We start from the raw sequence: 13,412 nt of genomic DNA, 5'->3' as shown, positions 1-13,412 counted from the left end.
GTTTTCAAAAATAGTTTTCTGTTTTATAAAATTTGTTTGTTTCCTCATGGTAAATAACATCTCTGAAACTTTTGTCTTTAACCAAACTGAATCATGTCATGTTGTCCATATTTTAAAATATGATGTGGATGAGATTACCAAGTACTGTAGAATTATTTTAAAAAACAACTTTTTAAAACAAAAAGTGAGGAGTGAATCAAACTAGCCCTTATTCTTTATGATTAAATACTTAAGAACTCTGAAAATCAGCAAACCATTTTGTTACAGCAAGTTTACATATCTGTAAAGAAATGTACACCACTGGTCCTTGGCTCTTGAACTTGCATGGAGTACTGCAAATTCCAGAGAATATCCTCTATTGAAGGGCGGTTACTTGAAACCTTGCTGAGACAACTGATGGTGATCTGAACTGTAGTCTTCAATGATTCATGCACACAAGTATCCCGGAGGGAAGAATCAGACATGCCCTTTAGTATCGGTGATGTACCCTTTAGTGATGGTGTTGCACCCTTTAGAGATGGTGATGAAGCTTCTGCTAAACCTCTCTCAAGCTGAACAAGACAAAGAGGACATTAGAGATAGGAAAAACAAATCTAATAGTACATATCTGGCTAAGAATAAAATGTCATGCTCATGCATACATCATTCTTCAGCTCCTCTACTTCACTGGAAGATGTAATTAGTTTGCCAGTGATAACTTCAAGTAGAATAACACCAAACTGATAGATGTCTTCCTTTTCTGCATCATTAATGCTGCATATGGGGACAACATGTTATAGTTTGGATGCATCAGTGGAAGAAAGATATAGATTGAACTGAGAAATACCTGCCAATTTGATTGAGTGCTCTTTGATCATAAAGTTTGCTGTCATGACCTTTCTAAAAATCGACAAAGGCAGATTTCATTAAAGTTAGATACTTTGATTGAATGCAAATATTACCGAGAACTAGTCAAATTTACACATATTCTTTTCTAACTCTAACCTTGGATGGCCATGGAATGCTGTATCCGCTAACTTTTGCATTGAGGCAATCATCCAACAGAATATTCTCAATCTTTATATTGTTGCCAAATATGCCAGGATGAACTCTAGTGTGTAAGAACTGGATTCCTCTTGCAATGCCTATGCTGATTGCCATTCTTTGTGGCCATTTCAGCATTTCCCTTTTTCTCCTATCTGTGTTACATGGAATTTCCATGTTACATCTTTTGGTCATACAAGTGTTAATTTGCCTTTGCAATTAATTCTGTGTTAATGTTTTTGTTTACCTGCAAGGTAATCCCTCAAGGACACGTTTGAGACATGTTCGAATACAATGAATATTGTGCTTATCATTTGGGGATGGTCATGATGAGTAATGACACAGTGTCCTAGAACACTCACCAAATGCCTGTGCCTTAAATAGGGTAATACCTTCAAGCTCTGAATACTGTTTTTGTGCAAACTTTTCTGCTTTAGTTTATTGCGATTGACCATAACCATTGAACCATCTATGAGCCAACCTTTATATAGCTGTGCAAATGCAAGCAAGAGTATAGGCCATTACCACTTGGTCTTGTAGAGATTATCATTATGAAACTATTGAACAAAAAAAAAAAATTCTTTTACCTGTTCCTGTGATCCTTCTGCTATAAGATTTGATGGGTCAAAGTTGTTTGTAGCATCTTCAATTTCTTCTATTGAGAAAATGCAGTATGGTGGGAATCCAAGAACAGGTTGCCTCATTGGTAGAGGAGGACGTCCTATTTCCATAGGGGAAAAATTAACAATTCGTGCATGAGTTAAATAAAGGACTAGAAATATGTAAACCACCACAAGAGGAACGAAAATTATGATCTGAATTGAACATGTGCACGATTTATCATATCATCATACAACAGCAACCAAGCCTTTTGTATCATACCATTGTATTCAAATAGAATAATAGATAAATAAATTGCATTCCAGTCCCCTAATAGATGTTTCAAGTATATAGTCTCTAATTTTAAAGATTACTCTCTCTTTTTGAGAAATGAAATGTACTACATTTTAATCTATTTGAATGTAAACAAATGTCTTAGTAGTGATAAATAATTATAAAATGACAACTAATTTTAGATACTCATTATTGATTTTAGAACTTTAGGAAATGAAGTTTCAAAATTCCTTTATTGTCGACTTGGAAACTTTACTAAAAAAGACTTCATTTATATTCTCTAGTTTCAAAATTGATAATAGGGATGAAAAACTAGTTGTCAAATGTCAATAACATCAACAATCACATAAAGGAAAAAATGTCCCTAACAAGTTCATTTATATAAATATGGATCGAAGTGAAATACATATTAATTTCACACGGAGAGAAATGCAGTGTAGTGTCAACTTACCTCTAGAGATGAGAATGTAAATTATAACAACAATTATAATAATAATGTCCTTACTTGCATTAATATTTGGTCTTGAATATGCACGGATGGAAAAATTATTTGGAGCAGAGATGCCTATGCTATAATTACTGTCTGCTTTTTCTAGTTTAGACTTTCTGAAGATGCACCAAATGAGAAGAACCATAAGCCCTGCAATTCCCACAACACCTCCAACAATACCAATAATTTGGCCTAGTTCCATCTCTGGTTCCCTCTTCTGGCTTTTAATTGATGGCTTGACAGCTGCTAAGGACTCCACTTTCTGGCAATAAGAAGATGGATATTGGTCACTTAATAAGCTTCTGGTTACCAAACAATTCCCATAATAAAGTGTTGTTCGGTTTGAAGCATTTGAACCGATACAAGATGGCAATGTTCCCACCAAGAGGTTGTGTGAGATATCAACAAATGTGAGAGAAGAACTACATGACACATTCAAAGAAAGGTAGCCACTTAATTGGTTTGAAGCCAAGTTTAGGTACTTTAGGGAAGGAAGAGAGAAAATAAATGATGGGATATTTCCAAATATCACATTGGAAGAGATATCAAACAGCTCAAGTTTATAAACATGAATGAGTTGAGGAGGGATTCTACATCTCAATGAGTTGTTTCTCAAGATAACCCTCACAAGATTCTTGCTCAATGAAGGGAACTCAGGGCCTAATTTGTTGCCACTCAAATTGAGCTCTTCAAGAGAAGCTAGTTTTCCAAGATCAGGCACACTCCCATTGAAAAGATTATTAGCCAAAACAAGACTTTTTAGATTCTTCAAAGAGGAAACTGATGGTGAAATTTCCCCATAAATGAAGTTTGAGCTAAAGTTCATCACTTCAAGGGACCAGAACCTGTCAATCTTGGAAGGCAAGGGACCCCACAAACCAAGTGACACCAATGACAACACCTTCATATTTGAGAGCTTTGTCAAGACAGTAAAGAAAGACTCAATGGAGAATCTTTCTGAGAGAGTCCAAGATGAATTGCCAACGACGGTTAACTCGGTTACATGGCCATTGAAGCACACAATGCTGAGGGGAGGAGGGAGAGAGCAAAAATTGGTCAAGTTGGTCCATCCTTGAAGAGCTTGAGGATATTCAAGAAGCTTCTGAACTTGGAGAAGGATTCTGTTCTCACTTGTTGTTAGCTGTGCACTTGGAATTGGAGTGAGCAGCACAAGAATAATTGCAATGATTGCAGGAAACAAGTAGTACAAAGAAACCAAGAAATTCTTCATTTTCTGATGGTGAAATTGACACCTGTGTAGTATAGTAAGACAGAGGATAGTGAGTGAGTCTCAGAAAGAACAGTGTATAACTATATATTGCAGTTTTGAAGCTAAAGAATTGAAATACTATGCCACCAAGAAGCTTAACTGTAACAGAAGCAGTTATTGCTCAAAATATTAATGTTCTGCAAAATTCTTGACTTCTACTACTATTATTATTACAGTCAACAACATACTTTTGAAAACATTTATTTTTATTTTCTAATGCATTTCTTATTATCATTTAAAATTTATTAAAACTTACAAAACTATAAGACTCATCAAATATAAAGAAAAATCTTTTTTTTGATAATTTTTAATAAATTTCATTCAATGATAAAAAATATAAAGAATTTTTTTTTATAATTTTTAATAAATTTCATTCAGTGATAAAAAAAGTATGTTAGATAATGTGATGCTACTTACATTTTTCTCATTATTATTATTATTGCTGCTGCTGCAGCATAATGTAATAACTTAATTACACAGAAAAGCTAATAAGCAGAAGCAGAGAAGTTCATTTTCATTGCATATCGCTTCCAAGAAAAAATCTTGTTTGCATGATATGAGGATAAAAAGTTTCCATAAACGTGGAGCAGTTAGAAACTAGAAACTTTGTAAAGAGAATCTGGGATTCTAAAAAAGAGTGAGATTTTATGATTACATGTAACTGAAGCCACCAAAGTTGTTGATCAAAGAGTATAAGTCAAGAATCCTGATCAGATGCTACGCAGACTACATAATCTTGATTAGCAACCGGTTTTATACGCTGCCACGTGGCCCCATGAAGCACCATTTTCCACAATGCTAAATTCAACAGTTCAACGCAGATTTGTACTTTGGTGTTGGCATGTTATTGTGGACCTGCCTATACCCTATAGTATGTTATAATATTGACCCAATTTTTAGTTTCTAAAAAAAGAAATTATTCATGTCACCGCATGAAGCCACGCACGAGTATCACAATATCACATAACAATTTAGCATTACATTGTAAATCACGGGAAAGTTATGTTTTACGAGTATGAAAATTGGATACGATACAAGATTGTTGCAATTTTGAGTTTTGAAATTTACTGATTGTGGATTTGTGTCGGCAAGGTGTTAAAAGTCTCGGTTGCTACTTGCCACACATTATTACCTTGACACATTCTTTAATGTGCTTTGAATTAGTTACACCTAATCCTCTTCTTGATGTTTCCAGCATAAGAAACTAAACCTGAAATTTTGACACATTACTGGTTGCAGCATATATATATATCAGTACAACAACAAGCTGCCATAAAATATTGAAGTTCAGTATGGCAATTCTAGTACGGTCTTTTATGTCATTATTTATGGACACGAGATTTTGTCAACTTTCTATGACTTCCATCTCAATTTTTATTTGCGCAGAATAAGGCCACAACCAATAATTAATTTCCCACAGCCTCCATACATAGAGTGATTATCTTGATAATAACATATTCTTTCAAATACATTCAGTATTGTTTGACCAAAACTAAAAATTTTATTTGAAATAGTAAAATTAAATAAGTTTCACTTCCCTTTTAATAAGTTTTACTGTGATTTTATAATTTTTAATATATTTTAATCAATAAATAAATTTAAGTTAATTAACGAGAGTGTATTAATATTCCTCTCTAGCCAGTAATCTAATATTGGCATTCAATAAATTTAAAAAATTATATATTTATTAATTATTATTATTGTTAATTTATTTTATAAAATCAATTCCTCTAGTAAGAATATTAATATTTAAGTTTAGGCTAAGTTACTAATACAATTTGGGCACTTTAATTAAATATACCAATTTAAGTTAGTGTTGTGAATTATGAAACTTAAACTTTCTTTTTTTAGCCAGTTGATTAGCCAATTCACGCTAAATGGGACATTCCAAGACTTTCAACCCATCAAGAATAAGTAGCTTAAACTATCATGTCTTATTTTTGGCAAGCTAGGGACCGAACAAGTCAAAATGTGATGGACTGGCTCACCTTGTTACCCGTAATATGTAACCCATATAATTGCCTTTTTTTTTTTTTTTTCTTTTCAATTCCATATCTTTACCTTGCGAGTTTAATAGGCTGGTATGTCAATTATGGGTAGACCCTCAATTATTTTTAATTATTATTAAAATATTATTTTTTGTTAAAATGTTTGAATAGGTTGATTTTTGTTAATTATTTGCTTAAATATTGATTGATAGGCTCAAATATGTGGTTAGATTTTATTTATTAGTATATATTTAGTATTTAACTGAGACTTTTTTATAGTTATTTTGTTTGCATTTCATTATTATAAATACATATTATGAAATCTAATGAATTACTATTAATAACAAACTGTAGAAGGAAAATACAATTTTTTATGAATATAAAAAAATAATTCTTATCTAGCTTTCTTTAATTTCTTTTATTTCCAATTTTTATTTAATTTTAATATTTTCTTCATATTTTTTTATCTTTAATTTACAAGCCGACACATTTAAGTTTTTACTACAAATTTTGCAAAACAGGCATAAAAACAAAATAAAACACCAGCCCAACCTATTAAAATTGTGGGCCAATAACTTTAAATAGATCCAACCCGTATGACCCACCTTTGCTATTAACCCATCCTCAAACTCTAATGTCCACAACAGCCGCCAAAGATCTTATCACTCGAAACACGAAAGTCATTAAATTTTACTAGCACATTAATGAAATTAGTTTACGAATTGCCAACCAATCTAATCCGGTTTAAATATATTGTTTTTCTTATCATATTATAACTATAACTAAAGATAAAACAAGAGAAATGGTTGTTACATAACACTACTCATAAAATTATTTTAATAACAGTGTTCGATATTTTAATGATAATGTGAATATATTATCCAAAAAATGTTTTGTTACTATGCACCTAAAGTACAATTTTAAAATAGAACACAAACTAACCAAAGTTGTTAAAACATTATTTTTCCATCTCGGTTTCAACATGGATCCATATATATAATACTTAACTCAATAAGACAAAATATCATGTGCCATAGGCAGTTAGGCACAATTATTATGTTTTTTTTTTACTTAGAAGATAAATATTGGGAAGAAACATAAAAAAAAGGCATTATCCGATTATCATTGTCAAATACTACGAGAAGTGCATATACATTAAAGTTATAGTTATAGATTATCAAATATCAATCGGTAATTTGTTAACTTTTGTTTTTAAGAAAATTACTAGGATCTATTTTTCTTTATTCAAAATTTAAACCTCGTAAGAGGAATCTATGACGTTGTTGCTTTTCTTTTCAGCTTCAGCCATACTTTCTCTTCCTTCTATGTCCTTTCAGCTTCTCACTGTTCCCTCACTCTTCAACCAAATATAAAAACGGCAACTTTGATCCAAACCTCACCTTCACTTTATTGAAGAACCTTTCAAATCCCTTCTTCTTTCTCTCCCAAATCTCAATCTTCATAACATTCACCCATTTCTTCACATTGGGGGCTTAGGGTTCTATTTGTTGGTGTGACCCTCTTTCTCTTCCCTTGCTTTTGTGTGTTGTTGATCTGAATCTGTTGTATTGTGTTTTAACTTGGCTTCATTGGGTTGATCTTTTTTTTTTTAAGATAAAATTTATTGCTTTTTCTTATTTTTGAGATGGGTTTTGCTGATTTTAATGCTGTTCTTAAGGAAAGACTTGAATTGACTCATGGTTGGTGCTGTGTAGAATTAATTGCAGCTTTTGTTTGTTTTGACTTCTAGTTTTAGTTCTTGTCTTTTTTTGAAAATAGCCTGCACGGTTTGGTTTTGGATTTTTCATTTACTTTATGGTATTTTTTTTTTCTGTACATAACTGCTAACTCATGTTTCAGTTATTAATTATACTTGAAAAATGCATTTATGTTAGGGTATTAATGTCTTTTTCAAATTTAAAATTTATGGCTAGTGAATTTAATTTAGTTTGACATTTAATTAAGCTGGAATTGAGGGTCTGTTGTATATGCTTCTTGCAGATTTTGATGCTCGAGTTCTGTGGTTTCTAAAGCATTGAAATGGGGAAAGGAAGAAGTCCTGGGAAATGGTTCAAGAATTTACTCTTGGGGAAGAAATCGTCTTCAAAGTCTACTTCATCAAAGAAGAATGACATTTTTGTAAGTATTTTTGTGGTTGGCATTCGTTTGTGTTTATGATTTGTTATAAAAGAAACTATGGAAGGGAGAAAGTCTCATTGTTGTTGCCTATAATCTGTGTCTGTGAGTGCTTAGTCTTTTGAAATATGCATGTTCTAATTTTTATTTCATTTTGTGTGTAAAGAAACCTTCAATTGACAAGGATTTGCTGGTGTCGTCTGAGGTACCCGTGCCTGATCCAACCATGGATTCGTTGCAGATATCCACACCAATATCTGGAGCTAATGATTATAAAGGAGTGTTTTCCGAAAAGGAGGTAGTTAGTAGGTCATCACATGATAGGGATGTTCTTTCAACTAGAGTCAAAGAAGCTAAGGTGCAAGATGTTGCTAATTTTGGATCTCAAGAGAATCTTGAGAAACTCCAGCTTACGGAAGCAACTATAAAAGTTCAGGCTGCTTGTAGAAGTTATCTGGTAATAAGTCCCTTGTAATTATACAATTTTGTTATACTAACTGATGTGCCTAAGTTATAATTATCTGAAAGGCTTCATTGGCATTCCATATATAAATGCAGTAGAAATACTTACAGATGAAAATGCAACCACAGTTATTTCACTTTTAATATTTCAAATTTTTGGTTGTAGAGGAAAGAAAAAATATAAGTATTTTATTTATAGTTAGTGCCTTGTCTACCCTGCTTTTTTATTTGAAATTCTCTCTGTACCCATTGATTCTTAATTTGTATGCTATCGCATGCAAGTTTCCTAACCATCAGTTCTGCATTGGGAAGTTTCTTTATTTATGTTAATAAATTCATAAAGTGATTCCTGCATAACTTCATTGAAGGCTCGTCGAACATTGCAAAAACTCAAAGGTGTCATACAACTGCAAGCTTTTATTCGTGGCCACTTGGTTAGAAGACACGCTGTTTCTGCATTATATTGTGTGAAGGGAATAGTTAAATTTCAAGCATTGGCTCGTGGTTACAATGTTAGATGCTCTGATATTGGGCTTGCAGTCCAGAAAATTCGTAAGGTAAAAGTTCTTTAATTAATTCAACAGTTCAGTGTTCTGTGCATTATTTTCCCTGCCTTTCGGGTGGAAATGTTTCTCATTAAATTAGGATCAAGAGGTGTTTTCTACCATACAGTTGTCCCGCTCTAGTGATTTGTGGATCTTATTCAATGTGGTGAAGGAAAAGATGAATGCCTTCAATTGCATTCTGCTTGCCCTTCTATTACTTAACTAACTCCTTTTTTCAACATGTTTTTATCAGGATACTCATTGCTCAAATTCTGTTCGGGTAGTTTCGTCCACACAGGCAGAGAAGTTGTCTGAAAATGTCTTTGTTTGCAAGGTAAGAAACTGCTATATCATGCCTACATAGAGGATAAATAGATTCTTATAGCTACTTCTAGTATCTGAAATATGACTCATTCCAGTTAATTGAAACTACTAGACATTATCAGCTTAAAATGTTATTGTCCATGAAGATTTCTTCCCCTGATTATGTGTGAGCTTGGTGCGTTTTTCTTTCTCCTAATCTGGAGCTATTTTTTTGGTTACCAGTAGTAGGTACTTGTTGCCTTTAGAAAGGATAAATTTGTCTCAACTTTTGGGCTCATAAACTCTCTCTAGTTCTATGTGCTATGATATTAATGTTTTCAACTTGTTTTGGTTATATTTCTAGGGTTGTGGTCTTGTTTTACTCCACATTATATTAACTGTATGCTTCATCTGAAGTTTCTCCATCCTGTAATATCTGATTTTTTTCTCAATCTGGTTGTCTTTGCCATGCATTGTGGAGAATGATGTTAATGTTCAATGATGGTTCCAGTAATTATTAATGTTGAATGACAATGATAACAAGTTATTTTTGGTCACTGAATCAGTGAATCTCATGAGCATTGTTTGTAAGTTGATTTAGCAAATTTTTGGGTCAATTACCATTTTTACTTTACACACTCTTTTATTGATATGATTTTTGAATATGAATGATATGACAAAGGTTGTGAACAAATGGTGTACTTTTTATTCTTATCATTCCTTTTCAATTCTTATTGTTTTGAAACTAAGTTATCTCATCATATTATTTTGGTTTTGATTAAAGCTCATTACGTATGTTATCCATTTTAGCTTCTGGCTTCATCCCCATATGCAGTTCCTCTATCACTCAACAGTGATCCTGGAGAACCTAACATGGGTCAGAAGTGGCTTGACTATTGGACAAGGTCCCACTTTTGGGCATCTCTTCCTGAATTTAAAAAGAAACTTGAGTCAGTGTCTGATGAGAAAAATGGCACTTCTCAGACAGTTCAAAAGGGGCAAGTTAAAAAAATTACTCGGAAATCTCCTACTGTGAAAGCTGACAATGTCTCAAATTTAGGTTCTAACAAATCTAAACAGCATCTGAAAAAGGATTCAAGCCACCCATTGCCTTCAGCTCAGGAAAACCCACCAAAAGAAACTGAGAAAAGTAGTTTTGGAAAGACTCATGCGCATAATGCTTCAAATGGATCTGAGGTTGTTAATGAAAAAAGAAAATCCGGCAATAAAAAGATTTTGGATCATGCTGTCATTGATGTTTCAGAGCAGGGCCCAAATGCCTCTTCAGCGAAAGAGAAAGATTCGACTGTGCCAAAGTCAAAAGAGTCTGATCCTGAGAAAGGTCATGGACAGCAAACAAAAGACAAGAATGATAATGAGCCACATAATGATCCCATTGCTGTCTCAAAGACAAGTGTGAAGAAGGGTGGAAATGAAGGAATTCAAGTAGTCAGTGAGAATTTGAATGGTGGTGACAATTGTATCAGTAACAATAGCCAAAGAAGAGCTTCACTACCTGCTAACATTAATGAACAAGAGAATGAGTTATATAACACTCCTGTTACTCCAAGACTGCCCAGTTACATGGCTCCTACTGAATCTGCAAAAGCTAGGCTAAGAGGACAAGGCTCTCCAAGATTTACTACTGATTTGGTAGACAAAAACAGTGCAACCAGGCGGCATTCACTTTCATCCTCACTTAATGGCAAGTCAGGTTCATTTTCCCCGAGAGCTGAAAAGCTGATAGGCGTAAGCAGTAGAGGAGGGATAAGGTCTGATAGATCTCTGTCATCTTCAAGGGATGGGACTGGTAAGCATTTAAGATTTTGCTTTATTTTTGTTGTATTTTTTAATTAATTGATTGATGCTTTGGTTTATTGATTGGTTGATGCTTTGGTCCCACCATCAAAAATAAAACGAAATTGATTATGGTAGGCATGCTTTTGGAATACAATACAGTGAACATGCATAGAGACAAGTATCCATCTACATAAATACATGCTTAAATTATTTGCTTGCATGTTTTGTGGTGAGGAAAAAAGTTGCTGTTCTTATGGATGACTGACTACTACAAGACTTTGCTAGACTACTAATGCTCACTTGCATGTTTGAAATCTATAGTTTTCTTTCTTTCTTTTCTATTAACAAAAGGTTTTTCCAATCCAAGTTTCATTTTCATTTTCACCTTGCAAAGCAGGAATTTCACTATTCGTAATACTCTCATAGGAATGAAAACACAAAAACAATTTACTAGATGGAGGATACATTAAGAGTCAATTTTTGAGAAATTACTCTGGATATCTCCAACATCTCTAGCTTCCTCTTCCCTTTGGCTACTTCTCTAGACACCATGCATTTAACTTTTCCCCCCTACTTAACCATGAACTAGCCTCAGGTGTCTGCATATAAGATGTAGGAATTTTTCTTATCTTTCCATAGACTTCAAAATTAGCTCAATCTGAGGTTTGTAGCAAAAGTTACAATCAAAATAATATGAGGTTTAAAGGTCTCTATTAGAATTTTGGTAATTTGGCTTACATTTTCATAAAAACCCATAATTTTCTTGAAAGCACATTAGAAACACATTTAATTTAATGGGCATAAAGAATTCACTTAAAATAAGTTATTAGTGACATGATCTTCATTAAAATCACTTATGTTTCTTTTTTACTTAAATCAAGTAGTAGGTATGTCGAATTTTCACACGTATTAAATATTGGTGGTGTACTCTGATTTTTATTTTGCCCTTTTCTGATTCCCTTAATCACTGTTATGTGGATATTATCAATTTCAGAGAAGTTGATCCAACCTCAGTGGAGAAGGTGATTCTACCTTATTTTTCGAGGCAAGGATACTTGAAGAAGGTAAAAACTTGAATAGTAAAAAACATGCAGAGACTATTTATGGTCATGGATACAGAAAGGGATATGATATCAAATTTCTTTAATTTTCATTTTCATTACTACTATTTATGGTCATGGATACAGAAAGGGATATGATATCAAATTTCTTCTAATAGGAGTACTTTGGTGGGTATATATTAAGGATCTAAGCTTATGTGCTTCTTTTTCTAAGCTCATGTGATGTATTGCTAAAGAAATTGTTCAAACAGTGTCATTTTCAAAAGTTGAGAAATTTCTTCATTTCGAATTTCAGAAATATCAGAGGCATTATGAGCAATCGGAAGAATTTGTAGTCACATTTATATGGTTGGTTTGGTCTTAAAAAGAGAAGGGAGGGAGGTAAAAATTGTAGATTCGATTTTCTCCGCTAGCAAAAAAATCTAACAATTAATGACTAATATTAATTGTTTTTTTTTCAGTAGTTATTTTTAATTTATCAGAAAAGTAGCGAAATTGTTTTTTTTTTTGTTGATAAGTTTTTACTATTTTTTTAGAAACATAATTTAATTTAAAAACACATGGTTAAGAAACTGCTCTAATAAACGGGTTTTAGATTTAGCCACATCATGCACACTTGTAAGGATCTAGGGAAGTTGCCTTTGCTGGAAACTAAAATAAAAAAGAGTTGATGAGTAACAATTTGATGTCAGTTATTTCTCTTAAAAATTCACTTAGAAAGAATATGAAAGATGAGAAAAAAAGTTGAAAGTTTGATTTCGAGAAGAGTATTTTTTTTCTGTTACATTTTCTTTGAATCTATTTAATTTGTCAATGATTTTTATTTTTCCTTCAATCAAGTCTCCAATTTTTTAAGTTAAACAACTCTAGTCCTTTTAGTTTAAAAAAATGTGACGCAATTATTAGATGTGACATAATATTAAGTTGGGCTCCTCGGAGTCGAAGCATATATGTAGGATATAATTGCAATGGATTAATATTTTTTAAAAAAGATAAATGATGCATTTCATGTTGTAGATGATCCTGAAAAACTGCAGCATCAATATTACACTGACAAAGTCTACTTGCGGTGGTATCCATGCAGCACGATGATGTGATGCTCGAAATCTTCATGTTCTGCCAGTCAGAAATATGCTGGGAGGACCAAACTGGAATTGGCCTCTTCAAATTTTCCCAAATATTTTCATTACGCCACTTCCAAATAGTCCACAAAACAGAGGCAAATAGATCAGTTTTATTGGGAGAGAATTTTTGCAATGCTCTAAAAATAAACTCTCTGAAAATGAATAGCTTCTAAAAGTAAAAAGAATTTCTTCTTTTTTTTAATAGAGTTTCATGGGAGCCAAATCCTTTGGAACAAAGGTGATAATTGCTAAATAATTGTACTGTTGATAAAGAAAAATAAAGCAAAATTGTATTTAAAAATAATTATTTAGCATA

General features: G+C 32.7%; 2 protein-coding genes across 3 annotated transcripts; one reads left to right on the top strand and one right to left on the bottom strand.

Moving 5' to 3' along the window:
• Positions 1-200: 200 nt before the first annotated feature.
• Positions 201-3,816, bottom strand: LOC100808724 (probable LRR receptor-like serine/threonine-protein kinase At1g14390). Its single transcript, XM_006574489.4, has 7 exons — positions 2,423-3,816; positions 1,611-1,744; positions 1,271-1,514; positions 985-1,178; positions 827-879; positions 642-753; positions 201-551 (listed from the first exon to the last, which is right to left on the bottom strand). The coding sequence occupies exons 1-7, from the start codon at positions 3,636-3,638 to the stop codon at positions 273-275; spliced, it is 2,232 nt and encodes a 743-aa protein (XP_006574552.1). The 5' UTR covers positions 3,639-3,816; the 3' UTR covers positions 201-272.
• Positions 3,817-6,927: 3,111 nt separating this feature from the next.
• Positions 6,928-12,261, top strand: IQD5 (protein IQ-DOMAIN 5). Of its 2 annotated transcripts, none has more exons than XM_014764327.3 (7): positions 6,928-7,176; positions 7,667-7,804; positions 8,043-8,258; positions 8,632-8,820; positions 9,062-9,142; positions 9,922-10,921; positions 11,906-12,261. In XM_014764327.3, exons 2-7 carry the CDS (start codon positions 7,706-7,708, stop codon positions 11,935-11,937), a joined length of 1,617 nt encoding a protein of 538 aa, XP_014619813.1. In that variant the 5' UTR covers positions 6,928-7,176; positions 7,667-7,705; the 3' UTR covers positions 11,938-12,261. The 2 variants fall into 2 exon arrangements, with proteins under 2 accessions (XP_014619813.1, XP_003519766.1); XM_003519718.5 differs by having other exon boundaries at positions 6,930-7,176; positions 7,968-8,258.
• Positions 12,262-13,412: the final 1,151 nt, after the last annotated feature.

This window comes from Glycine max, chromosome 2 (assembly GCF_000004515.6).
Source record: "Glycine max cultivar Williams 82 chromosome 2, Glycine_max_v4.0, whole genome shotgun sequence".
Lineage (NCBI taxonomy): Eukaryota > Viridiplantae > Streptophyta > Magnoliopsida > Fabales > Fabaceae > Glycine > Glycine max.
Note: the sequence above shows the minus strand (reverse complement) of the source record. Positions and strands in the feature narration are given on the sequence as shown.

Coding starts and splice junctions, on each gene's coding strand:
- LOC100808724 (XM_006574489.4), bottom strand. CDS start 3,638: ATGAAGAATTTCTTGGTTTCTTTGTACTACTTGTTTCCTGCAATCATT. Junction 1,745..2,422: donor AAGACCAAATATTAATGCAA/GTAAGGACATTA, acceptor CTATGGAAATAG/GACGTCCTCCTCTACCAATG. Junction 880..984: donor GCATTCCATGGCCATCCAAG/GTTAGAGTTAGA, acceptor GTCGATTTTTAG/AAAGGTCATGACAGCAAACT.
- IQD5 (XM_003519718.5), top strand. CDS start 7,706: ATGGGGAAAGGAAGAAGTCCTGGGAAATGGTTCAAGAATTTACTCTTG. Junction 8,259..8,631: donor CTGCTTGTAGAAGTTATCTG/GTAATAAGTCCC, acceptor ACTTCATTGAAG/GCTCGTCGAACATTGCAAAA. Junction 10,922..11,905: donor ATCTTCAAGGGATGGGACTG/GTAAGCATTTAA, acceptor TATCAATTTCAG/AGAAGTTGATCCAACCTCAG.